This window comes from Melanerpes formicivorus, unplaced genomic scaffold (genome assembly GCF_026170545.1).
Source record: "Melanerpes formicivorus ecotype bairdi unplaced genomic scaffold, bMelFor1.0.p_v2 SCAF_8, whole genome shotgun sequence".
Classification (NCBI taxonomy): Eukaryota; Metazoa; Chordata; class Aves; order Piciformes; family Picidae; genus Melanerpes; species Melanerpes formicivorus.
The window spans coordinates 4,322,164-4,348,853 of record NW_027142360.1 but is presented as its reverse complement, the minus strand read 5'-3'; the positions used below and the strand labels follow the sequence as shown (position 1 = coordinate 4,348,853).

The following is a 26,690-nucleotide window of genomic DNA, read 5'->3' as shown; positions in this document are numbered from 1 at the left end:
CTGCTGAAAAACCAACCAACCAAAACAAACCCCACCAACCAAAACAAACCCCACCAACCAAAACAAACCCCACCACCCAAAAAAATACAAGGGAGAGCTGCCACATTTCAGGTGTACATCATTCTTCACAGCCAATTATAAACAGGTTTACCTGACCAGCTTAGCAAACAGACCCTCAAAGAAGAGGAATAGCAGGGCAGGTTCCTTCAAGCAGAGATATTGAAAGCAGAAAGAAGAATCTATTGAGAAAGAGGGAAGGTAAGACACAGGTAGAAACAGTTGGCTGAAGGGAAAACAAGAGGTTAGCTTTATGTGATCTAAAAGATGCAACTTGAAAGAAAGACAGGGAAATCTCCAGGCAGATTGCTTGCTGTTTCTCAGCAGCTATGATCAATTACAGTGACCACAATGACTTATTTTATTGTTGTGTTCATGTCCACAAGGACACAGTCTCCATCTATGTCACCAACAAAAACTGACACTAGGGACAGCAAATTGCAGCCTTCTCTTTGGGACAAATGAGAGCATGAATTCAGAAAGTACTTTTAAGGCTACACCTTTTACAAAGGGCAAGTGGACTGGGGGAAAGAAGCCACACAAGGGTATGGCAAGGAGTTTGTTCTTTAATAAAATCCCCAAATTGAATCTTTAAGACCACAAGTGATGCCTTTCTTCAATATGGACACTTAACAGCTCCAGTTGCTCATCCCTGCTGTTCTCCACTCCACAGTTACCTGTTTCTGCTCCTTCCCACATCCACAATGCTGCTTCCCACACTCCCAGCTTATTACTTTCATATCATGTTCTGCTCTGATTCTTGTTGAAGCAATGGGCATGTTAAAGGGCCTTCAACAGAAATGACATTTAGACTCTTAAAGGATTAAAGTATTTCAGTTGTGGTTAAAAATACATTTGGAAGATTTTTTTTTACAGGGCAAGAGCCAAAGCATAATTATTTCTTCTAAGACCTGTGGCTGACAACATCTAAATTAATGTTAGGCCTTTCACAGGTGGTAGATTAATGTCCCTCTCTACCAGAGAAGTGATCCTCTGAGCACTGTCTTTTTAAAGCACTCTAAAATTGAAGTGTGAGAGCTGATCTGTTTCATCTTCCCCCTTGCTGACTACCCAGGCTTAAGTAGCCAGAGGCTCTCTGTGAACTTCCAAGAGAGGGTTGAGAATCAGAGAGTAGTTTAAGTCAGAAAAGACCCTTAAGATTATTGAGTCCAACCATTAACCTAGCACTGCCAAGCCCATCACTTAAACATGTCACTAAGTGCCACATCTATATGTCTTTAAATACTTCCAAGGATGTTAATTCAATCACTTTCCCTAGGCAGCCTGTTCCAGCACTTTATAACCCTGTCAATAAAGAAAGTTTTCTCAGTATCCAACCTAAACCTCCACAGAAGCAACTTGAGGCCATTTCCTCTTGCTCTGTCATGCAGCAACATTCCTCAAAAGACCATCAGTTGAGTGAGGAAGCACTGTCACCACCTCTGCCCCAGGAGAGAACCCAACTATTGATACTTACAGAAGGTTTTGGAGCAGGTGACTTGTTGCTCTCTGGGGTCTTGGTTAACCACTCATTGATACGACTGGAAACACCAACCTTCAGCCCAGCAGTCTCCTGCAAAATGATAAATCTAGTCAGAAGACTTTTAGAATAGCTTTTGCTATATTTTCCACCATTTAGACTAAACCAAAACAAAACAACAACCAAAATACAATACAGAGGTCCTCACAGAGGCTATGGCTGGCTCATAATCGTTCTGTGTGCTCTGTAGCTCTCCTGCAGAATCACAGAATCAACCAGGTTGGAAAAGACCTCAGAGATCATTGAGTCCAACCTGTCACCCAGCACCTCATGACTAACTAAACCATGGCTTCAAGTGCCACATCCAATCCCCTCTTGAACACCTCCAGGGATGGTGACTCCACCACCTCCCTGGGCAGCACATCCCAATGGCCAATTACTCTTTCTGGGAAGAACTTTCTCCTTACCTCCACTTGCCTGGGAGAAGAGAACAACCCCCTCCTGGCTACAACCTCCCTTCAGGTAGTTGTAGACAGCAAGAAGGTCTCCCCTGAGCCTCCTCTTCTCCAGGCTAAGCAACCCCAGCTCCCGCAGCCTCTCCTCACAGGGCTGTGCTCCAGACCTCTCCCCAGCCTCATTGCCCTTCTCTGGACATGTTCAAGTGTCTCAATGTCCTTCTTAAGCTGAGGGGCTCAGAACTGGACACAGGACTCAAGGTGTGGCCTAACCAGTGCTGAGTACAGGACAGAATGACCTCCTTGCTCCTGCTGGCCACACCATTCCTGATAACTGGCCAGGATGCCATTGGCCTTGTCAACAAAAGCAGCTAGGCTGAATCATGGGAACCTGGAAGGCAAGGATACATACCTTATTTGGTGTTCCTGTCCCAGAGGGTGATGAGAAAACATTCCCTTTCTCCCACATGCTCTTGATGTTACGGACACCCTCGGCCGGGACGTGAAGGTCGGAGGCTCCAGCCCTCGCTGGTCTTGAAGCCTTTGTGCCCTGCTGAAGAATTGAGGCCCAGTGATGTTTAGCAATAAGAGCTGGAGTTGCAGGGCACTTGGACAGTTGGAGCAGTGCTATGGAATGGAACAGCTGTAAGAGGCTCTAGCAATGATCATGCAAAGATGGAAAGGAGTTGCCAGCTCCAAAGGTGCCGCTAAGACTCTCCTCCTTTTAATTTGCAGTTGCACCCTCGACATGACCAGCTATGAAATCTACACTTTTGGGGCTTTCTTTTAAAGCTAATGGCAAACAGCTCTGCACACAACTTTTCCAAGACTGATTTATCAAAAAAAATTCAGCTTAAATATTTTTAAAAATCAACTTAAAGAAAAAAAAAGAAAAGGCAAAACAAAAGGAAAACCTTTTTCTTCTTTCTTTTTGTTTTTCCTTTCTTTTCCCTAAGACTATGACAAGCAAAAGCCCTCAGTTCTGGATTCAAGGCACATTATTAGCCACTACTTGTCAAAATCACCTGGGGTGAGGTTTCACGTTTTTGTTTTGTTTGTTCTTCCTTTGCCACTGCTTAACTGCCTGGTTCACTAAAGTGCATCTCTCTGCCAAGGAATTTCCCTCTGAAGTGGCAGCCAGCAACACAGACTGAGTTCCTCTCTCCCCTGTGTGAGCTGCTGAGTCAGTTTTGCTGGGGATGGAATGGAATGGAATGGAATGGAATGGAATGGAATGGAATGGAATGGAATGGAATGGAGTGGAGTGGAATGGAGTGGAGTGGAATGGAATGGAATGGAATGGAGTGGAGTGGAATGGAATGGAATGGAATGGAATGGAATGGAATGGAATGGAATGGAATGGAATGGAGTGGAATGGAGTGGAGTGGAATGGAATGGAGTGGAATGGAATAGAATGGAATGGAATGGCATACAATGGAATGGAATGGAATGGAATGGAATGGAATGGAATGGAATGGAATGGAATGGAATAGAATAGAATAGAATAGAATAGAATAGAATAGAATAGAATAGAATAGAATAGACCAGACCAGGTTGGAAGAGACCTTCAAGATCATCAAATCCAACCTATCATCCAACACCATCTAATCAACTAAACCATGGCACCAAGCACCCCACCCAATGTCCTCCTAAACCCCTCCAATGATGGTGACTCCACCACCTCCCTGGGCAGCCCATTCCAATGGGCAATCACTCTCTCTCTGTAGAATTTCCTCCTAACATCCAGTCCCCCCTGGCACAGCTTGAGACTGTGTCCTCTTGTTCTGATGCTGGTTTCCAGGGAGAAGAGACCAACCCCAGGATGACTCTCAGCACTCTGCTAATGATGCTTTCCTCAGCTGAGAAGAGGGTGCAGCTGTCACTCAAGAGATGCCTGCTCCTTCAAGGGCTACTTCAAGCTTACATAGCAGAGCAGAGTGTAGCATGAAAGGGAAGACATGAATGTGGGGGGGGTTGCTTAGATATAAGTCAACATGTTGGCTATAGAGGTGCCTCAGGCAATTTGTCACTGAAGTTACATTAAAACAAAATATGATTGAAAAAGAGTCTGTGACCCGAAATCCCTGCGATTCTTGAATGGCAAACCATAGGGCTGGTTCAAGTCCCCAAAGCCCTTTGTCAGTAGAGCACTGGTGACCTGCAATTAACTTACCTCTATTGCACTTGTGTATTGCTCAAGTCTGCTGTCAATCTTGGAGACAACCGCTGTTGTGTGGGAGGGTTTCATACCACTGGAGGGAGTAGCAAAAACAAAGAGAGAAAACAAAAAAGAAAGAGAAATTAATTATTATTCCCTCCAGCTAAGCACTGCTGCTTTGACTGAACCCACTGCTTCATTGCTTTACCTCTTCTGAGCTGATTTGTTCAAAAACTCTGCTCGCTCCTCTATCTAGAAAAGAGAGAAACAGAAGCCATGAGATTAAGGCTAATGAAAAGGTGGCCTGTACTAGGCCAGGCTAAAATGTCATTATAAATAACAAAAGATCAGTCTGAAAGAGGTTCATCCCCACAGGATTCACCACAGACACACACAGAGGTTTCATAGGAGCTGTCATATTATGCCGCAGAGCTACGTACATAGATAGATACAGATATATAGAGATATATATCTAGATAGATAGAGATATATACTCCGCTTGTCACTGGAGGCCAGGGACAAGTGGAGTCCCTCAGGGATCAATCCTAGTCCTGTCTTGTTCAACACCTTTGTGGGTGACATGGACAGTGGCATTCAGTGCACCCTCAGCAAGTTTGCTGATGACACCAAGCTGTGTGGTGCAGCAGACAGGCTGGAGGGAAGGGAGGCCATCCAGAGGGACCTGGACAGGCTGGAGAGGTGGGCACAAGCCAACCTCATGAGGTTCAACAAGAGCAAGGGCAGGGTCCTGCATCTGGGTCGAGGCAATCCCAGGCACAAATCCAGGCTGGGCAGGGACTCGCTGGAAAGCAGCCCTGAGGAGAGAGATTTGGGGGTGCTGGTGGACAAGAAGCTCAACAGGAGCTCTCAATGTGTACTTGCAGCCCAGAAAGCAAATCAGATCCTGGGCTGCATCAGGAGAAGTGTGGCCAGCAGGGCAAGGGAGGTGATCCTCCCCCTCTACTCAGCTCTGGTGAGACCCCACCTGGAGTACTGCCTCCAGTTCTGGAGCCCCTATTCCAAGAGGGATCTGGAGGTGCTGGAAGGTGTCCAGAGAAGGGCCAGGAGGATGATCAGAGGGCTGGAGCACCTCTCCTATGAGGACAGACTGAAGGAGTTGGGGCTGTTCAGTCTGGAGAAGAGAAGGCTCCAAGGTGACCTCATTGTATCTGAAGGGGGCTACAGGAAGGCTGGGGAAGGACTGCTCAGGATCTCAGGTAGTGATAGGACTAGGGGGAATGGAATGAAGCTGGAGGTGGGGAGATTCAGGCTAGATGTGAGGAGGAGGTTCTTCCCCATGAGAGTGGTGAAGCCCTGGAATGGGTTGTCCAGGGAGGTGGTCGAGGCCCAGTCCCTGGAGGTGTTTAAGCCCAGGCTGGATGAGGCTCTGGGCAGCCTGATCTAGTGTGGGGTGTCCCTGCCCATGGCAGGGGGGCTGGAACTAGGTGATCTTTGTGGTCCCTTCCAACCCTCACTGATACTATGATACTATGATATATCTATGTCTATCTATATATATCTACATATAAACGATATAGATATAGATATAAATGATATAGAGATAAATAGAGATAGATAGAGATGATATAGATATACAGATATATCGATATATAAAGGTGGACAATAATGTGCCCTTGTGGCCAAGAGCCAATGGGATCCTGGAGTGTATTCAGCAGAGTGTATCCAGCAGATCCAAGGAGGTTTTCCTCCCCCTCTACTCTACCCTGGAATTTTGCATCCAGTTTTGGGCTCCCCAGTTCAAGAGGGACAGGGATCTGCTTGAGAGAGTCCAATGTAGGACTACAAGGATGATGAAAGGACTGGAGCACTGCCTGATGAGGAGACCTGGCACTGTTTAGCCTGGAGAAGAGATGGCTGGGAGGGGAATCTAATCAATGTCTATAAATATCTGAGGGCTGGGGGTCAGGAAGGAAGGGACAGGGACAGCCTCTGCTCACTTGTGCCCTGGGATAGGACAAGGGGCAATGGATGGAAACTCCAGCACAGGAGGTTCCACCTCAACATGAGGAAGAACTTCTTTACTGTAAGGGTCACAGAGCACTGGAACAGGCTGCCCAGAGAGGTTGTGGGGTCTCCTTCTCTAGAGCATTTCTAGCCCTGTCTGGATGTGTGGGTGGTCTGTGTGACCTGTGCTGGATTCTCTGGTCCTGCTCTGGCAGGGGATTTGGACTCCAAGGTCTCCAGAGGTCCCTCCCAAACCCTAACATCCTGTGAGCCTGTGATACATCTTCTGCATTAACATTTGCATACTGCATATTACTTCAGTGCCTCATTGGTTACAAGAGAATAAACCTCCAATACAGGAAGGAGAAAATGAGAAAAGTTCATCTTATGAAAGGGGTTGATAATCACAAAATCTCTGTCAAATTCCCTCCTATCTTCCACAGAAATAAGTATCTCTTGAGACAGCAAATTTAATCAAGTTTTTCTGAGCTGAGGTATCAGGCTAGGCCAGGTCTGGAGCTCAGCCACATTCCCTGTCTCATGCATGGTTTTGCAGGACACAGAGCTATAGGCTGGGGTCGGAGTGGTTGGAGAGCTCCCAAACAGAGAGGGACCTGGGTGTGCTGATCGACAGCCACCTGAATATGAGCCAGCAGTGTGCCCAGGTGGCCAGAGGGCCAATAGCATCCTGGCCTGCATTAGGAATAGTGTGGCCAGCAGGAGCAGGGAGGACATAGTGCCCCTGTACTCTGCTCTGGTTAGGCCGCACCTTGAGTCCTGTGTCCAGCTCTGGGCCCCTTAGTTTAAGAAGGACATCGAAACACTTGAGCGTGTCCAGAGAAGGGCAACAAGGCTGGGGAGAGGCCTTGAACACAAGCCCTATGAGGAGAGGCTGAGGGAGCTGGGATTGTTTAGCCTGGAGAAGAGGAGGCTCAGGGGTGTCCTCATTGCCCTCTACAACTGCCTGAAGGGAGGTTGTAGCCAGGAAGGGGTTGGCCTCTTCTCCCAGGCAACCAGCACCAGAACAAGAGGACACAGTCTCAAGCTGCACCAGGGGAGGTTTAGACTCCAGGTGAAGAGGAAGTTCTTCACCGAGCGAGTCTTTCGTCATTGGAACGGGTTGCCCAGGGAGGTGGTTGAGTCATCGACCCTGGAGGCGTTCAAGGGGAGATTGGACGTGGCACTTGGTGCCATGGTCTAGTCATGGGGTCTGTGTTGATAGGTTGGACTCGATGATCCTCGAGGTCCTTTCCAACCTAAGTGATACTGTGATACTGTGATACTGTGACAATTTCATTTCAGATCCAAAAATACCCCAACCCCACAGCAATGAGACTAGACTCTGGCCATGTTCAAGCAGGGGCACTGCTGAGTCAATATCTAGCAGGTGTTATGGAAACTGGGATCATACATTTCATCATTATTCTCTACTCTGTGTGTAGGAAATTATTCTATCTTTTCCAGGGAAAAAAGAGTTATGAAGGTCTCATAAGGCTTATGCCAAATCTCTTGATAGTTTGAAAACAAAAAGATTCCATCCCTAAATTAAGGGGGAGGAGGGATGGTGGGGGGCAGGGGGGAATCTATTTGTATTCTGGGTCAAGTATTACTTCTAACTTCCTTAAGTGTCCTTCACATTGCATTATTCCACTTGTCCCAGACTCTACAGTTTTATTTAAGAGTGAAACACAGACAGGCAGCTCCAGGGGATGGAAAGGACTATTAGTCAGCCTGGCTGGATTCCTGGGGATTCCCCAGCCTCAGTATGGTTTGTCCATGTTTAACAGAGGCTGCTGTGGAATTCAGGCCTTTACAGTAAGGCACTGACAGCCATTCCTTTAAATGGTTCTCCTCAGTGCCCTTAGCACCCAGGCTGTACCAGAATACCAAATCCCACAGCAATCCCATCAAAGGGCATGTATATCTTATTTCACAAGCCCATACATATTCCTTATGAGGGCAGAATAAGGGCTGAGGGCTCTTCAGCTTGGGGAGGAGGAGAGTAAGGGCTGCCCTCATTCATGTTTATAAATATGGAAAGGGTGAGTGCCAAGAGGCTGGAGCCAGGCTCTGCTGGGTGATGCCCAACGACAGCACAAGGGGCACTGGGTGGAAGTTGAGGCATAGGGAGTTCCATGGAAACATGAAGAAGATTTTTTTCCCTGTGAGGATGACAGAACACTGGACCAGGCTGCCCAAGGGGGTTGTGAAGTCTCCCTCTCAAGATATCCAAGACCTGCCTGGATGCATTCCTGTGTGATCTGCTCTAGGTGATCCTGCTCTGGCAGGAGGGTTGGACTGGATGAGCTTTTGAGGTCCCTTCCAGCCTCTAATATTATGTGATACAAGCAAAAACTCAGGGAGTTCACTTCAATGCAGAATTTGCTAAACAAGCTCACTGGAGGAACTCCAGCTAGCATCAGCACAGCACAAAAGCACCACTAAAGTGCTCATATATATATATATATATATATATGTGTGTGTGTGTATATATATATAGTGCATACTTTACAGAGTAGTTTAGATTAGCAGTTTTAGTTGCCAATGTGTGATGTGAGGGCAGTCCCGCACGTCACGACGGGCTTTGCTCCGTCGGGTCCGTACCAACTGCTCCAATGCGCCGCGGGCAGGAGGTGGCAGCAATGCACCAGGCAGGCGCTGAAGAGCCCTACGCAGCCACACCAGTCTGCAGCTGCGGCTGCTCCCCTCACAGCCTTAACGGCTTTGAGCTTAGTTTTGCCAAGAGGAAACAGAGTTGTCATTGCATAAAACGAGCAAGTAAATTATTTGATTGAAGTGCCTAAACAGATCTATGATGGTAACTTCAATCACGCCACCTGTCCTCAGCTGTGGTTTTCCACAAGGCTCACTTCAGTGACACAACCAGAAATGCATCAAAATAGTGAGTTACACCAACAAGAGCTGCTGGGTTTGACCCTGCTCTGTGGGCCAGTAAAACCCTGGCTGGCCCAAGGACAAACAATATGAAATATCTCAAAGAGCCAGGACTCAAGGTAACCATCTAAGAATTTACAGCACCTTGTAACTCAGATGAACTGAGATTCTAGTTGAACTCTTACAGCACCTTCTAACTCAGATGAACTGAGATTCTAGTTGAACTCTTACAGCACCTTCTAACTCAGATGAACTGAGATTCTATTTGAACTCTTACAGCACCTTCTAACTCAGATGAACTGAGATTCTATTTGAGAATTGGAGAATGAATCTTCTGCAGAGTGACTGAAGGAGCTGGGGCTGCTTAGTTTCACAAAGAGGAGTCTGAGGGGAGGCCTCATCACTCTCTACAGCTACCTGAAAGGAGGGTGTGGAGAGGTTGGTGCTGGTGTCTTCTCACAGACAATTAGAGCTAGGACAAGAGGGAATGGCCTCAAGCTGCAACTGGGGAGGTTTAGACTGGACATTAGGAAAAAAATTGTTCCCAGCAAGAGTGGTCAGGCATTGGAATGTGCTGCCCAGGGAGGTGATGGAGTCACCAACCCTGGGTGTGTTTAAGGTCATTTAGAATCATAGAATCACAAAGGTTGGAAAACACTTCAAAGATCATCAAGTCCAGCCTGTCACCCAACACCTCATGACTACTAAACCATGGCACCAAGTGCCATGTCCAGTCTCCTCTTGAACACCTCCAGGGATGGTGACTCCACCACCTCCCTGGGCAGCATATTCCAACGGCTAACAACTCTTTCTGTGAAGAACTTTCTCCTTACCTCCAGCCTAAACTTCCCCTGGTGCAGCTTGAGACTGTGTCCTCTTGTTCTGGTGCTGGTTGCCTGGGAGAAGAGACCAACCCCCTCCTGGCTACAACCACCCTTCAGGTAGTTGTAGACAGCGACAAGATGTGGTGCTTGGGGATATGGCTTAGGGATGAACTTTGTAGAGTAGGATTCTGTGTTGGGCTTAGTGATTATGAGGGTCTTTTCCAACCTGAATGTTTCTGTCATTCTGTGAAGAGAGCCAGAGCTTAAAATATGCTTAGCTTCTTCATAGTCTTCCTGTGTCCAGGAAGGAGAGGTGTTTCTGTACAGCAGGAAAACCTGGCTTCAGGAGGCACTGGTATAAGAGCAAGGGATGGGTAACACGTATTCTTGGGAAGAACAGTTCTCAGACCACCTGCTATGGTATCAGGAATAATTTGAGGATCATTCAGAACAGGAGAGTGAGGAAGACAAACAGAAAAGAAGTTAAACAGGAAAGAGGAGTTAGGAAGTGACCCTCAGAGTTGAACATAGCCCTCTGCCTGGGGAAGCAGGTGCTTTGTGTGGATGAATGACTCATTTTCTGCACACTTATATGAGAGTTTCTTCTGTGACCATGTTCCTGAAAACAGAGTAAGCATACTTTGAATACACTTAGAACAAACACACCTCTGTAAGTGTATTCAACATATAGGTCAAACAGACTGCAACAGAAACATCTAAAGGTCATTTGTCCACTGCACACCACACAAACTCCATGCAAAGGATTTAAAATGGTCACCACATACAGTAAAGAGGATTACAAAATAGATCTGTAAGAAAAAAATAGGCAAAGAGAGGCAGTTAGCATAAAACACAAGATACTCCCCAGTTTTAGTGCAGGAAATATGAACAATCTTCCTGCTGCACTCATTTTCACAGGATTTTGTTCAAAAGGCCACCCAATGTTTTGCTCTCATGGAATGCTTTCCAAAGCTTCTGACAAAGACCTGTACTCTGAAAAGCCAACCTGCCAGCCTCCAATTAAATTATGACCAGAGACAAAAATCACAGGATAGGATAGGATAGGATAGGATAGGACAGGACAGGACAGGACAGGACAGGACAGGACAGGACAGGACAGAATAGAATAGAATAGAATAGAATAGAATAGAATAGAATAGAATAGAATAGAATAGAATAGAATAGAATAGAATAGAATAGAATAGAATAGAATAGAATAGAATAGAAGAATAGAATGAAATAGACCAGGTTGGAAGAGACCTTTGAGATCATCAAGTCCAACCTATCACCCAACACCATCTAATCAACTAAACCATGGCACAAAGTGCCCCATCCAGTCTCTTCCTAAACACCTCCAGGGATGGTGACTCCACCCTCAGGATGCATCTCTTCTACCTAACCTCAGTTGCTTCAGTGATAAGCACTCAGTGAAAGCCACTCATTTTGGTTTTCCCCTGTAGACAGTGGAGAAGCAGAGGAGCTCATCGCATGAGTCAGCTGAACATGAGCCAGCAGTGTGCCCAGGAGGCCATGTAGGCCAGTAGCATCCCACCCTGTATCTGGAATAGTGTGACAAACAAGACCAGAGAAGTGATTCTTCCCCTGGACTTAGCACTGGTGAGGCCACACCTTATGCACTGTGTTCAGTTCTGGGCTTCACAGTACAAGAGAGACATTGAAGTGCTGGAGCAGGTCCAGAGACGGGCAATGAAGGGTAAAGGATCTAGAGAATAGGGCTGGTCAGGAGCAGCCGAGGGAACTTGGATTGTATTGTCTGGAGAAAAAGAGGCTGAGGGGAGGCTTCATTGCCCTCTACATTAGAATAGAATAGAATAGAATAGAATAGAATAGAATAGAATAGAATAGAATAGAATAGAATAGAATAGAATAGAATAGAATAGAATAGAATAGAATAGAATAGAATAGAATAGACCAGGTTGGAAGAGACCTTTGAGATCATCGAGTCCAGCCCATCACCCAACACCATCTAATCAACTAAACCATGGCACCAAGCACCCCATCCAGTCTCTTCCTAAACACCTCCAGGGATGAGAGAAGGCTCCAAGGAGAACTTGGCTTGGATTTACTTTGGAGCTTCCTCTTCACCATCCCTTCAGAAAAGACAAGTCCCAGTGCTGTCACTGGGAGGACTCCATGCTGCTAAAGCAGTGTCTCAGGTTTCAGGGAAATACCAAATTTAACATCTGAAGCACCAGGATTTCTCAGCACTGTGTAGCCAGTGATTTCTTAGAGGCCAAACCAGACAATCAGAGTAGTTCTTTCTAAATGTAAGCATGTATGTATATTATGTCCATTTATGTATGTGTCATTTAATACATGGGGATGAGTTGCACATCTTGGGCTCTCAATTCTGAATCTCCATGTCCTGCAAATCTATGCCCTCCCTGACTGATAAATGCAATGGCCATAAAATGGCAAAACATCACACACCTTCCCAGTTTACCTCCCTTCTTTCCTTTGGCCTTGTAGTTCACCTGGTAGGCAGAGTGCCCTACTTTCCTTGTCTAAATCACTCCCAATAACTTCTTGGTTTCCCCCAAAAACCATCAAGAAGAACAAGGGAGGAGAAAAAAAGATGCTTTGCCAGACTGTGGTCTAGAAGTCAGAATGTGCACACATATCATGGAGTATTTTAATATGGAGCCTTCCTTTTACTCATTATTAATCTCAACAGCCCACCCACAACTGCGCATTTAGTTCTCATGTAACTCATGACACATCACAGAATCACCAAGGTTGGAAGAGACCTCAAAGATCATCAAGTCCAACCTGTCACCACAGACCTCATGACTAAACCATGGCACCAAGTGCCACATCCAATCCCCTCTTGAGCACCTCCAGGGATGGTGACTCCACCACCTCCCTGGGCAGCACATTCCAATGGCTAATGACTCTCTCTGTGAAGAATTTTCTCCTCACCTCGAGTCTAAACCTCCCCTGGTGCAACTTGAGACTCTGTCCTCTTGTTCTGGTGCTGGTTGCGTGGGAGAAGAGACCAACCCCTTCCTGGCTACAACCTCCCTTCAGGTAGTTGTAGAGGGCAATGAGGTCACCCCTGAGCCTCCTCTTCTCCAGGCTAATCAACCCCAGCTCCCTCAGCCTCTCCTCACAGGGTTATGCTCCAGGCCTCTCCCCAGCTTTGTTGCCCTTCTCTGGACACGTTTGAGTGTCTCAATGTCCTTCTTAAACTGAGGGGCTCAGAACTGGACACAGTACTCAAGGTGTGGCCTAACCAGATGACACATTCATCAAGGGAGAAAATATGTGCCAGATGCTTTACAAGTCAAAAAAACCACTTGGGTAGTGGATAACAGGCAGTGAGAAAGCTGTGTGCCAATCAGGGTAGAGCAGCCTGAGATGCACTGTCCTCAACAAGCCATCAGGTTACTACAATGAGATCAGTGTCTCCTCAGCTATTGACTATGAAAGGCCAAGGAATGGTTTCAGTTGTGAAGCTCAACAGCATTATATAACTACTCTGGCCACCCAGAGACACCTGACTGGAATATGTGCAGTGCCATCAGTTTCTCAGAGAGAGAAACAGAGGGGAAAAATGTGTACAGAGTTGCGTATGTCAGCTTCTGTAATAAACAGCTTTTACCTAACAAGCCAGAAAACCCAGCAGCAGCTATAATTAAAAAGTTGGGCCTTGGATGCTTAATGCCATTTGGAAAATTCCATCTTTCCTCCAAGAGTACACTCAGTAGACTAATGCAGAATCAGGCCAAATGTTCTGTGCAAGGTATTTGCTGCCAAATCCAGTGGTATTCCCCTATTGTCCAAGTGCTGGGTGCTGCACTTTGGCCACAACAACCCCATGTGGTGCTACAGGCTGGGGTCAGAGTGGCTGGAGAGCAGCCAGGCAGAAAGGGAACTGGGGGGATTGTTTGACAGCATCTGAACATGAGCCAGCAGTGTGCCTGGGTGGCCAAGAAGGCCAATGGCATCCTGGCCTGGATCAGGAATAGTGTGGCCAGCAGAAGCAGGGAGGTCATTGTGCCCCTGTACTCAGCACTGGTTAGGCCACACCTTGAGTCCTGTGTCCAGTTCTGGGCCCCTCAGTTTAAGAAGGACATTGAGAGTCTTGAATGTACCCAGAGAAAGGCAACAAAGCTGGGGAGGGGTTTGGAGCACAGCCCTGTGAGGAGAGGCTGAGGGAGCTGGGGTTGCTTAGCCTGGAGAAGAGGAGGCTCAGGGGAGACATTATTGCTGTCTACAGCTACCTGAAGGGAGGTTGTAGCCAGGTGGATGTTGGTCTCTTCTCCCAGGCAACCAGCACCAGAACAAGAGGACACAGTCTCAAGCTGCACCAGGGGCGGTTTAGGCTGGAGGTGAGGAAGAAGTGCTTCCCAGAAGGAGTAATTGGCCATTGGAATGTGCTGCCCAGGGAGGTGGTGGAGTCACCGTCACTGGAGGTGTTCAAAATAGGATTGGATGTGGCACTTGAAGCCATGGTTTAGTTAGTCATGAGGTGTTGGGTGATAGGTTGGACTTGATGATCTCTGAGATCTTTTCCAACCTTATTATTCTGTGATTCTGTGATTCTAAGTATGTTGTCTCTACATTTCAGGTTCAGATGAGAAGTCAAAAAGTGAGTACAGTCTAAAGAACTTGGGCATTATTTGCTAGAATTGGCCCCAAAACAGCACAGGGAGCTCCAGATCAGTTCAAAATGGAACTGCCTTTGAGGGGAAATATTGTTTGAGCAATGCAGTTTGTCACTCATCAAATGCAGTTCTTAATCCCACAGAGATCCAGTGTGTGTTTCAATGAGCTGCTACATGAAAACCTCCTGCCTGGTTCTTTTCTCCCATAAAGCCCACCAAGGGGCCTTTTTTGACAGTCATTTTTGACTCTTAAATGTCTAAAGGCACAAAATGTGAAAGGGAAAAGATAGCTAAATCGACCTGATAGATCTGTGGTTCCAGCATGAGCTGAGAAAGTAACTGGACTGGCTACCCAAAGAAGGTTCCCAGTAATTTCAGTGGGGTCAGGATTCCTTTTCCACGCTGAACAACCATTTGATTGCTTTATCTGATTTCCAATATAATAGAGGCCACAGAAGACCTCTTAGAAATTGTCTTAGTAATTAGAAATTGAGGCAGGAACAGAAGGTTTTTGGTTTTGGTTTGGTTTGGTTTTTCCCTCTGTTACGTAAGAAAATTAAGTTCAGCCATGTACTTCTAGATATTATTTTTAGGGAGGTTAGACAGAATCTAGAACTCCCACATGGGACAATTTCACCTAATGGTAATTAAGCTGAGTATGCCTAAAGACAAAGTAATCTGGCAATGAAGGAAGCAGTTGTGGATGTGGAAGGAGAGAGAGAACATTTGGGATCTTGATCTGCTTCAGTTCACCAAGCTCTCCTATAAGAAATTGATGTTGAAAATCAACCTCAATAATACAGCCCTAAGGTTCCAAGATAATTTTCTTCTGAAGATTCTTTCTAGACATTTTTCACCAGCAAGAAGAGGGAACTCCCAGACTAAACTCTTTTATTTTTAGCAAGGATCTCAGATTTTCAGTCATCCCAATGAATGAAGGCTTTCAGCTAAAGGTTTCAGGCTGTAATCTGTTTCAGAGCATTATCCCAGGTCCATTGCAAGTACTTCCACCATGCTTTGATGGTTCTGGCTGTTGGCTTGGAATGCAACCCCCAATTACTTTTTGTGTAATGTATAAATATTAGCAGGGAGGTTACCTTGAGAGATGAACCTTTGGGACTGAAGCACTTAAATGGCTTCTTGTCTTCAGATACACCATCCTCTGGCATCTTTTGACGTTTCTCAGCAGCTTCAGCCCTTCTCCTTTCAATCTCTTCTTTCATCCTCCTCTTATCCTCCTTAAAATAAAAAATACCAGCTGTCACTTTTCATTCAGAGACCACATCACCATCACTGCAGTCCTGCAGGCACTTACCACATTTTCTGAGAACAGATTTTTCTGTCAGTCATGAAGAGGCAGTGACCTATCTGAAATCTAGCAATATATTACCGCTAATCCAACACAGTGTTCAGGGAGCAGGGAAGGCAGTTAGTTTGTGCCTCCTTACAGAGTAAAGAATACAGAATTAACCAGGCTGGAAGAGACCTCAGAGATCATCAAGTCCAAACTATCAGCCAACACCATCTAAGCAACTAAACCATGGCACTGAGTGCCACATCTAGTCTCTTTTTAAACACATAGAGTGATGGTGACTCCACCACCTCCCTGGGCAGCACATTCCAATGGTCAATTACTCCTTCTGGGAAGCACTTCTTCCTCACCTTCAGCCCAAACCTCCCCTGGTTTTCTGTTGCTGGTTGCCTGGAAGAAGAGACCAACCCTCACCTGGCTACAACCTCCCTTCAGGTAGTTGTAGATAGCAAGAAGGTCTCCCCTGAGCCTCCTCTTCTCCAGGCTAAGCAACCCCAGCTCCCTCAGCCTCTCCTCACAGGGCTGTGCTCCAAACCCCTCCCCAGCATTGTTGCCTTTCTCTGGACACGTTGAAGTGTCTCAATGTCCTTCTTAAATTGAGGGGCCCAGAACTGGACACAGGAATCACAAGGTGTGGTCTAACCAGTGCTGAGTACAGGGCAGAATGACCTCCCTGCTCCTGCTGGCCACACTGTTCCTGATGCAGGCCAGGATGCCATCGGCCTTCTTGGCCACCTGGGCACACTGCTGGCTCATATTAGATTGGATGTTAGGAGCAATGTCTTTACTATGAGGGTGGTGGAACACTGGAACAAATTGCCCAGGGAGGTGGTTGAGTGAAAGTAAAGCAGTAAGAACAAAGGAACAAAACCACACTCCAATGCTTTATATTTAACACTTACCTCCTCTCTGGCTTTTCTTTCAGCCTCCTCCTGCTTCTTCTTCTGTTCCTCTTCTTCCAGGATTCTGCGGCGCTCCTCCCGCCTTTTCTTCAGTTCATCCAGCTCTGCTGCTGCTTCCTGCTGCTTCTCCTTCAGCTTTGCTTCCTCAGCATTTGCAGTCCCTTTCAAATTGGAGCGGCTACGGAGTCACAGAGTCACAGAATTACTGAGGCTGGAAAAGACCTCTGAGATCACCAAGTCCCCACATCAGCTAACCCATGCCACCAAGTGCCACATCCAGTCTTTTCTTAAAGACCTCCAGGGATGGCTACTCCACCACCTCCCTGGGTAGTCCATTCCAGTGCCTAATCAGCCTTTCCATGAGGAAGTGCTTCCTAATATCCAACCTAAAACTCCACTGGCACAGCTTCAGGCCATGCCCTTTTGTATTGTCATAAGTTGCCTGGGAGAAGAGCCTGACCCCCACCTGACCACAACTTCCTTTTAGGTAGTTGTAGAGAGTGATAAGGTCCCCTCCAAGGGGCTAGGAAAGAAATGACAGGGAAGGTGACACAGCACAGGTTTTCACTTCCTGGCCAGGACTACCTGCTGCCATGTGCTCACCAGCAAAACAAGAGCCTGGTACTTAAAGATATTGCATTAGGAGATCTCTTGCTCCTTGCTAACTGCAGTGGGCCCAGAACATCGTCATCAGGGGACAGTAGGCTGGGATACTACAAGGAGTACCTCTCCCATGTGCTGCCAGCAAGGAAAGAGCCTCTCCTGTACTTGTGTGCACAGGAGCTGCAGCATCCTGCCTAAGAACTCAGGCCACCTCCACTTTTAAGGGAATTCAGTAACTAAGCTTAAAATATTTAACATCTCATGTGACTTCAGCAAGAGATATCATACCCCTGTGGTATACAGGAAACTGTTTCCTTATTCTCCTCCAGCTTCCAAGCTCCTCTGCTTTCCAGAGGTTCTGGGAATCTCTATTCCCTACTGTCACAGGCTCACAGGACGTTAAGGGTTGGAAGGGACCCCCAGAGATCATTGAGTCCAACCCTCCTGCCAGAACAGGATCATAGAAGCTAGCACAGGTCACACAGGAATGCATCCAGATGGGTCTTGAAAGTGACCAGAGAAGGAGACTCCACAACCTCTCTGGGCAGCCTGTTCCAGTGCTCTGGGACCCTCACAGTGAAGAAGTTCCTCCTCATGTTGAGGTAGAACCTCCTGTGCTGTAGTTTATATCTATTGCCCCTTGTTCTGTCCCAGGGTGCAACTGAGCAGAGCCTGTCCTCTCCCGCTTGACACCCAGCCCTCTTAAATCCACCCCTCAGTCTTCTCTTCTCCAGAATAAAAGGCCCCAGGTTTTGACAATAGGAGATGAGTATTGAGGTGCTGGGTGGAGGAACCTTTGTAAGCACCTCTTTCATAGAATCAACCAGGTTGGAAAAGACCTCAGAGATCATCAAGTCCAACCTATTACCTAATACCTAAACACCTTCTGACAACTAAGCCATGGCTCCAAGTGCCTCATCCAGTCCTTCTTTGAACACCTCCAGAGATGGGGACTCCACCACCTCCCTGGCCAGCACATCCCAATGGCCAATTACTCTTTCTGGGAAGAACTTTCTCCTCAGCTCCAGCCTAAACTTTCCCTGGCACAGCTTGAGACTGTGTCCTCTTGTTCTGGTGCTGGTTGCCTGGGAGAAGAGACCAACCCCCACCTGGCTACAACCTCCTTTTAGGTAGTTGGAGAGAGCTGCTGGTGGTGCTAAGAAATAAAGTTGGTTGCCAGCTTGCAGACAAGGAATTGAAATGAGTGGCTTGTGGTAGCCAAAACATGTGAAAGCATTGTGGAAAACAAACAAGAAAGCAAACAAAAGCCACATTATGTCATACTTAGGACCTCTATAGTCCTGTATGAAAATAGGGAGGAAGGCAGATGGGAGAGAAGATGAGAAGGGGAAGCCATAAAATGGGGCTTTACTCCATGTTTCTCTTACTGACTGATGTAGAGAAGACATGGATAAGGTTTTTCTTTAGCCTCCACTACCCTAGTTTATTCTCAGTCTTCACCATTGAGAGTTAACCAGGTTCCATGCTTCCTAACTGATATGTCCAAGTGCAAACAAGCTGGGTTCTACACATTGGCCACAACCACCCCATGCAGTGCTACAGGCTGGGGTCAGAGTGGCTGGGGAGCAGCCAGGCAGAAAGGGAACTGGGGGTACTGGTTGATAGTACACTGAACATGAGCCAGCAGTGTGCCTGGGTGGCCAAGAAGGCCAATGGCATCCTGGCCTGCATCAGGAACAGTGTGGCCAGCAGGAGCAGGGAAGTCATTGTGCCCTGTACTCAGCACTGGTGAGGCTACACCTTGAGTCCTATGTCCAGTTCTGGGCTCCTCAGTTTAGGAAAGATGTTGACTTGCCTCAACATGTCAGGAGAAGGGCAACAAAGCTGGGGAGGGGTTTGGAGCACAGCCCTGTGAGGAGAGGCTGAGGGAGCTGAGGTTGCTTAGCCTGGAGAACAGGAGGCTCAGAGGAGACCTTCTTGCTGTCTACAACTACCTGAAGGGAGGTTGTAGCTAGGTGGGGCTTGGTCTCTTCTCCCAGGCAACCAGCACCAGAACAAGAGGACACAGTCTCAAGCTGCACCAGGGGAGGTTTAGGCTGGATGTTAGGAAGAAATTCTTCATAGAGAGAGAGATTGGCCATTAGAATGTGCTGCCCAGGGAGGTGGTGGAGTTGCCATCACTGGAGGTGTTTAGGAAGAGACTGGATGGGGTGCTTGTGCCATTGTTTAGCTGATCAGATGGTGTTGGTTGATAGGTTGGACTCAATGATCTCGAAGGTCTCTTCCAACCTGGTTTATTCTATTCTATTCTATTCTATCCTATCCTATCCTATCCTATCCTATCCTATCCTATCCTATCCTATCCTATCCTATCCTATCCTATCCTATCCTATCCTATCCTATCCTATTGTGAACCAAGCCAAGCAATGTCGAGGCAGTTCATTAGAAAACAGGCCAAGAGCCTCTGTTCATACCTAATAACCCAATGAACACTAGAGACTTTGCTGATGTTACCAACCAAAGTCTTCTAGCTCAGAGGATAAAAGGCTATTAAACAGACTCCTCCCCACATTTGGGAAAGAGTAGAAGAAAACCAGAAAAAGATTAAAAAGAAAAAAGGAGTGGAAACTCAGTTGTACATGTTGTCACTGAGGCCTTTCTCCCACAGGAAGTCAAGCAAAAGAAAACACAACAGAAGCATTTTTAGAAAACCATTCTCATGTTATTAATGATGTGACCCAAGTCACGAAGCAGGACAGTTCTGAGCAAGGCTGATTTCCTGCTATTCCATCTCTGCTGTTTGGCCTTAGGTCAGGCTGTCTCCATGGACTTTTGAACCGCAGTTTAAGTTGAGAAAGTTTGTTTTTTCCCGGAAGAATCACGAAGGGAATGCTGAGATACAACAGAAAATCCCATCTGCCATGCACAGATTGCTCAAAGTGCCTGGAGAGCTTAACCTTTTCTTTCTCAGTGTCAGTGTAAAAGAGGAAGAGAAAGGAAATTTAAAAAATAGATTTCTAACCTATTCATTCCTTCTGCTCTGCTTCATGTATACAGAATACATAATTATCCAGGTTGGAAAAGACCTCAGAGATCATCAAGTCCAACCTATCACCCAACACCATCTAATCAACTAAACCATGTTACCAAGCACCCCATCCAGTCTCTTTTTAAAGACTTCCAGTGATGGTGACTCCACCACCTCCCTGGGCAGCACATTTCAATGGCCAATCTCTCTATGAAGAACTTCTTCCTAGCACCCAGCCTAAACCTCACCTGGTACAGCTTGAGACTCTGTCCTCTTGTTCTGGTGCTGGTTGCCTGGGAGACCAACCCCCACCTGGCTACAATCTCCCTTCAGGTAGTTGTAGACAGCAAGAAGGTCTCCTCTTAGCCTCCTCTTCCCCAGGCTAAGCAACCCCAGCTCCTTCAGCCTCTCCTCACAGGGCTGTGCTCCAGACCTCTCCCCAGCTTTGTTGCCCTTCTCTGGACACCTTCCAGCAACTCAACAACCTTCCTAAGCTGAGGAGCCCAGAACTGGACAAAGGACCTAAGGTGTGGCCTAACCAGTGCTGAGTACAGGGCACAATGACTTCCCTGCTCCTGCTGGCCACTCTGTTCCTGATGCAGGCCAGGATGCCATTGGCCTTCTTAGCCACCTGGGCACACTGCAGGCTCCTTTTCAACCTACTATCAACCAGTACCCCCCAGGTCCCTTTCTGCCTGGCTGCTCTTCAGCCACACTGACCCAGCCTGTAGCACTGCATGGGGTTGCTGTGGCCAGTGTGTTTCTGCTCAATAAAACAGTCAGAATCCTTTATTAGTAAACTGTTGACTAGAAATGTACCTTCATTGACTTCCCCAAGATAGCCATGAGGTCAATACTTTCTTGGAAGGAAAAATAAAAATTAAACTGTGAGACAGCTGATGAAAAGATGACAAATTTCAGACTGTTTTGCCTTAGAAATGGTTTCACCTAACTAAATAATTACTTTTACTATTCTTAAGCTATTAGTTTCAAAGTTTTCCTTGAAATCAAGGGAGAAGCTCTTTCAAGAGTGGACTGTGGACTGGACTGTGCTGCATATTGATATGGAGTCTGATTAAAAGCAGGTGGATTAAAAGCTCCTCTCCTATGAGGACTATGAGGACTGTGAGACTTGGGGTTGTTCAGTCTGGAGAAGAGAAGGCTCTGAGGAGACCTAATTGTGGCCTTCCAGTATCTGAAGGGGGCTACAAGAAAGCTGGGGAGGGACTTTTGAGGGTGTCAGGGAGTGATAGGACTGGGGCCAATGGAAAAACAATAGAAATGGGTAGATTCAGATTGGATGTGAGGAAGAAGTTCTTCCCCATGAGGGTGGTGAGACACTGGCACAGGTTGCCCAGGGAGGTGGTGGAAGCCTCATCCCTGAAGGTTTTTAAGGCCAGGCTGGATGTGGCTGTGAGCAACCTGCTGTAGTGTGAGGTGTCCCTGCCCATGGCAGGGGGGGTTGGAATTAGATGATCCTTTAGGTCCCTTCCAACCCTGACAATTCTATGATTCCATAATTGAAAATAGGTTACTTCACTAAAGCCAGAGATTTGTCTTAAAAAACGTAGAGAACACAAAATCTGGGCTGCTGGCATCATTGGCCTCTGTGCAGATCTTAGCACTCTGTGTCCTTCAAGGAAGGAAAGCCTCAGCAGAGGAAAAAAGAAGTCACTTGTCTCTAGTGAGGGAGCAAGGCTATTCACATCTGCACTCTGTACTTCATTTTGTTACTGCAACAATGTGGGGACAGTTTGTTAGAATATAGACCAAGAGCCTTAACCCATACAATATACACCAAGAGCCTTAATTCATCCTTACAACCCAGTGAATGCTAGAGCTTGTGCTGATGCTGCCAAACCAAGTCTCCTACTCAGCTGCTACAGGGCTATTCAGCAGCGTCCCAGGAATGGCCCCCTGCTCTGCTACACTGTGAGCAAACCCAATGCTTACTTGGAACTTACCCAAAGGCATTCTCAGTAGGTTTAAGTTTTGGGGCAGTGAGTTCTCGTTCTCCATTCTGTGCCTTTTGCTCAGGGACTCCCTTCTTACGATCCCAGACGCTTTTCATTTCCTCTTTGGGTGCTTTTCCTTTATCCTGGTCATCTTTTACCTGCTTAGGAGACACCATAAACCACAGAAGAAACACAAGGGAAAAGATAAAAAGAAGTCACAATGAGGAATTCTAAATGGCAGCTGATTTCCTTACATTAATGATTAACTAATCAGCCCTATTTGAAACCTGTTTGTGCTTTATCCAGAAGTAGTCTTTAAAGTTCTAAACTGTGACTAACCACCACTCTGCTGTCCTGATACAAATTCAAGCTGAAAACATCTTGAATAAAGCCATCTGTCTTCTGTGAAGGTTTGTTGTGGCCATGGGACTATACCACCACAGTGTTTCATTACTCAGGCACCCCAACACTTTTCCCTCCCACTGCAGTATCATTCAGCTGCTGCCTAGTAAGATTCTGAGCTGCAAACTCTTTGGGACTAGCCTTGTTGATGCATTCTTGGTAGAAGGTTTAGGGCATTGGTGCAAAGAAAAAAACAAATCCAAAACAATATTCATTGATTGTCAAGTTTGCTCAACAAAGTTCACATCTTTCCAGTATCATAGCAGATGGATACTTCAGAATTCCAATAATCAACTTTGAATCACAGTAAAAGTCCCAGTCCTACCAGGGGCTAGTCATGGATGGTGTTATCAGACATGGAGGTTTAACCCTATGAAGAAGCAAATATTCTCTCTGAAAACACTAGAGCAAAATCTCCCTTAGAAAGCTTTGTTCTATGGTTCTTAATAGTAATCAAGTGCTGGCTGGGTGAGGAGTGGCTCAAGGGCAGTCTGGAGGAGAAGGACTTGAGGATATCAGCTGGTGACAAACTCAACATGAGCCAGCAATGGTCACTGGCAGCCCAGAAGGCAGCCATGTGCTGGGCTGCATCCAAAGCAGTGAGAGCAGCAGGACAGGGAGGGGATTCTGCCCTCTGCTCTGCTGAGACCCCACCTGCAGCACTGCATCCAGTTGTGGTGCCCCCAGCATAAGAGGGGCATGGGTCCAGAAGAGGCCATGAAGATGATCAGAGGGCTGGAGCACCTCCACTAATGGGACAGGTGAGAGTTGTTCAGCCTGGAGAAGACAAAGCTCTGGGAAGACCTTAGAGCAGCCTTTTGGTACCTGAAGGGGGCTACAAGAAAGCTGGGAAGGATTTTTTGCAAAGGCTTCTAGTGATAGGACAGGACGGAATAGGTGAAAGCTGGAGGAAGGCAGATTTACATTGGAGATTAGGAAGAAGTTCTTTACAGTGAGGGTGGTGAGACACTGGAACAGGTTGCCCAGAGAGGTTGTGGATGAAATCTCCCTGGAGGTGTTCAAGTCTAGGTTGGATGAAGCCTTGAGAGCCTGCTCTAGTGGGAGGTGTCTCTGCCCGTGGCAGGGGCATTGGAACTGGATTATCTTTAAGGTCCCTTCCACCCCAAACCATTCCATGTGTCTATGAATCTATATTTAGTGAATAGATTTAACTTTCCAGTTTTCCTTCAGAGCTATGAGCTATGAAGTGTTTATCAATAGCACAGATCACCTCATCACAGCATCCTGAGTCATGGCTAGACACTGAGAAGGAGGATATGGACTGATTTAAGCTCTTTATCCTCAGGTAGGATTAAACCTACTCAGACCACTAGCCTAATTAAACTTTCAACAGCAGCAGATGAAACATTTACCTCTTTGGTTGGGATTTTCCCAGCTCTACAGTGCTGGAGGAAAACTCTAGCTGGCAAGCAAGAAATACCCCCTTGAGAAAAATTTGTATGAAGACTTTTAGCAAAGCAATACTTTTGTCCTCTGGGAGCCTGTTGCCATCCTATTTGCTAACTAGGAAGAAACAGAAGTTCCATAGCAGTCATCTGCAGCACAACTGCTTTTACAGTGCTCCAGATTCCACCTGGAAATGAAAAGCTGACACACACACACAGACACCACCCCAAAGCAAACAAAACTGCTGTTCCTTCATCATTGAAGAACAACATCTAGAGAGATAATATCTTTACCAAGAAAGAATGAGTTCAGAGTCTTCAAAGACAAGATTCTCCTAAGGCACTGAATTAAGCTGCAGAGTGAAGTCTCGAAGTCGGCCTCTGACTTCCCCTGAGGCCCAGTTTGCTTGCTCACAGAAACTGCTACAGCTGGCAATGCCAAGATGATATTCACTGCAAGCATGCTCTGGGTGGTTAAACTACTCCAGCAAATTTACCACTGGTGAGAGATGTTGGACACAATCCATGGAGGCATTTGCCCTGTCCTGAAAGCAGCAGGAGGCATTTGCCCTGTCCTGAAAGCAGGCAACGGCAGTGCAGACTTTTCATAACCCTCTGCTGCCAGTCAGCTTCAGCCATGACCTGGCAGATGAGCCCTGGCTGAAAAGAGAGTAGTTCAGTTTCTGTGACCATGCATTCTTTAGGCATGATGCTGTAACTGCTAGCAAACAAGGCCATTATTACTAGGAGCCTCAAGGAATGCTTTTCTGTTTTCTAGGAGCTGACATGAGACAACCAGGGCTATTCACTGAGCCTGACAAATGTCACCAGACAGGAACATCTTTGGAGGGGTCCCAGATCTGGGCAAGACTGTAGCTAGCGATTGTGTTTACAGCAAAAATATCTGCTGCCTGCTAGCAGTCTCCTAATCACTGCAAAAATCTTTGCTGCCTGTTTGCAATCTCCTAATCTTTGAGTCCCAGTTGGGGTGACAGTGAAGCTGGCACTGCTGATTGTGGCAAGATTTCTTGTGCCAGGATCTGCATGTTGGGATTTTGAGAGCACAGGATTTCCTTTGCTGAGATTTTCATAAGGACTTTTCTAAGTCTCATTAAAAAGCCAACACTTCCAGCTGCCTGAGGTATTGAAGTCCACTGGGGAGGGTCAATATTCTAAAATACATTGTTGTAAAATTAACATATTAGGAAATGGCATTTCAGAACCCAGAAGGATTTATGGACATGAGCAGGCAGTGTGAGCTTACAGCCAAGAAGGCCAATCGCATCCTGGGCTGCATCAAAAGATGCATTGCCAGCAGATCCAGAGAGGTGATTCTGCCACTTTGCTCTGCTCTGGTGAGACCTCACCTGCAGTACTGTGTACAGCTCTGGAGCCCTCAGTATAGGAAGGACACGGACCTGGCGGTCCAGAGGAGGGCCAGGAAAATGATCAGGGGTTTTGGAGCACCTCTGCTACAAGGACAGGATGAGGAAGCTGGGGATGTTCAGCCTGGGGAAGAGGAGGCTCCAGGGAGACTCAATAGCAACCTTCCAGTACCTGAAGGGGGTTACAGGAAGGATGGAGAGAGACTGTTTACCAAGGCCTGCAGTGACAGGATGAGAGGCAATGGCTTTAAGATGGAGAAGATCAAATTCAGATTGAATGTTAGGAGCAAGTTCTTTACTCTGAGGGTAGGTTGCCCAGGGAGGTGGTTGAGGCCCCTTCCCTGGAGTTATTCAAGGTGAGGCCCTGGGCAGCTTGGTCTAGTTGGGGATGTCCCTGCTGACTGCAGGGAGGTGGGACTGGATGACCTTTGGAAGTTCCTTCCAGCCTGGACCGCTCTATGATTCCATGGTGATGTGTCTGCATCTGAGAAAACCATTCATACAGCATGGCCTTTTTTTAACAACTATTATGAAACAAGCTATTATAGAAACATGTCACAGTTTGGGGGCTAAATCCTTCTGGTACTAATTTTAACTCCACAACAGAGAATGATTAGCACAGAACCAGAAACCATTATGGATTAGCACAGAACCAGAAACCATTATGTCCCTTTCCAAAGGCAGGAAGCAGGGAAAGTACTTTCCCTTGTCTCAGTGCTGTCCTAAATTAGAGGCTAATTCAGCTTCTGCTGAACTCAGTACAAAGGACTACACTGATTCCACCTGGAGCAGACAGGTGGTATTACCTGAACTGAAAAACAGTTCACATGCTCTCACAAATCAAGTTGAGAGAGAAAATAACCAAAAGCTAATTTACAAGTTTATTTATGTATATTTTAATATCTCTGTACGCTGTCCCTTTCCAGTCAGGCTGTTATGCTGGTATCTGAGAGATGAGATTTCTAAATCCAGAGTTTGGACACCTTCAGACCACAGTGAAGCTGTTGCTGAGGTCAGGGCCATTTGGCAAATTTGGGCTCAATTACTTGGTGACTTAGAAGCTGTGATCATCTGGGTCTAGGACTTCCCCTTAGAGCCAACTACCATACCCCTATACCATGAGAAACACAACTGTTGCAGCACATCTAGCCAAAGTGGAAGCAGGAAATACCAAGAGTCTCACATCATGAGAAAGATTGTTCTTATGAACTTTCCAGGCCACTTCTGAGAAAAATTGCTGGGCAGTTGAGAAGAGCAGACAGATTTTGCATGCT

At 46.6% G+C, this 26,690-nt stretch overlaps 1 protein-coding gene across 14 annotated transcripts in view; it reads right to left on the bottom strand.

Moving 5' to 3' along the window:
- CALD1 (caldesmon 1) overlaps positions 1-26,690 on the bottom strand; it is a 265,740-nt gene that overhangs the window by 5,908 nt on the left and 233,142 nt on the right. For 6 of the 14 annotated variants that reach the window (XM_068141855.1, XM_068141866.1, XM_068141857.1 and 3 more), the window contains 7 exons: positions 22,233-22,384; positions 16,677-16,854; positions 15,560-15,700; positions 4,359-4,402; positions 4,166-4,244; positions 2,405-2,545; positions 1,535-1,630 (listed from right to left, as the gene is read on the bottom strand). In XM_068141855.1, the coding sequence (XP_067997956.1) occupies positions 1,535-1,630; positions 2,405-2,545; positions 4,166-4,244; positions 4,359-4,402; positions 15,560-15,700; positions 16,677-16,854; positions 22,233-22,384 (831 nt within the window). The remainder of the gene's footprint in view (positions 1-1,534; positions 1,631-2,404; positions 2,546-4,165; positions 4,245-4,358; positions 4,403-15,559; positions 15,701-16,676; positions 16,855-22,232; positions 22,385-26,690) is intronic. The other 8 variants (XM_068141861.1, XM_068141862.1, XM_068141867.1 and 5 more) reach the window with 3 other exon arrangements.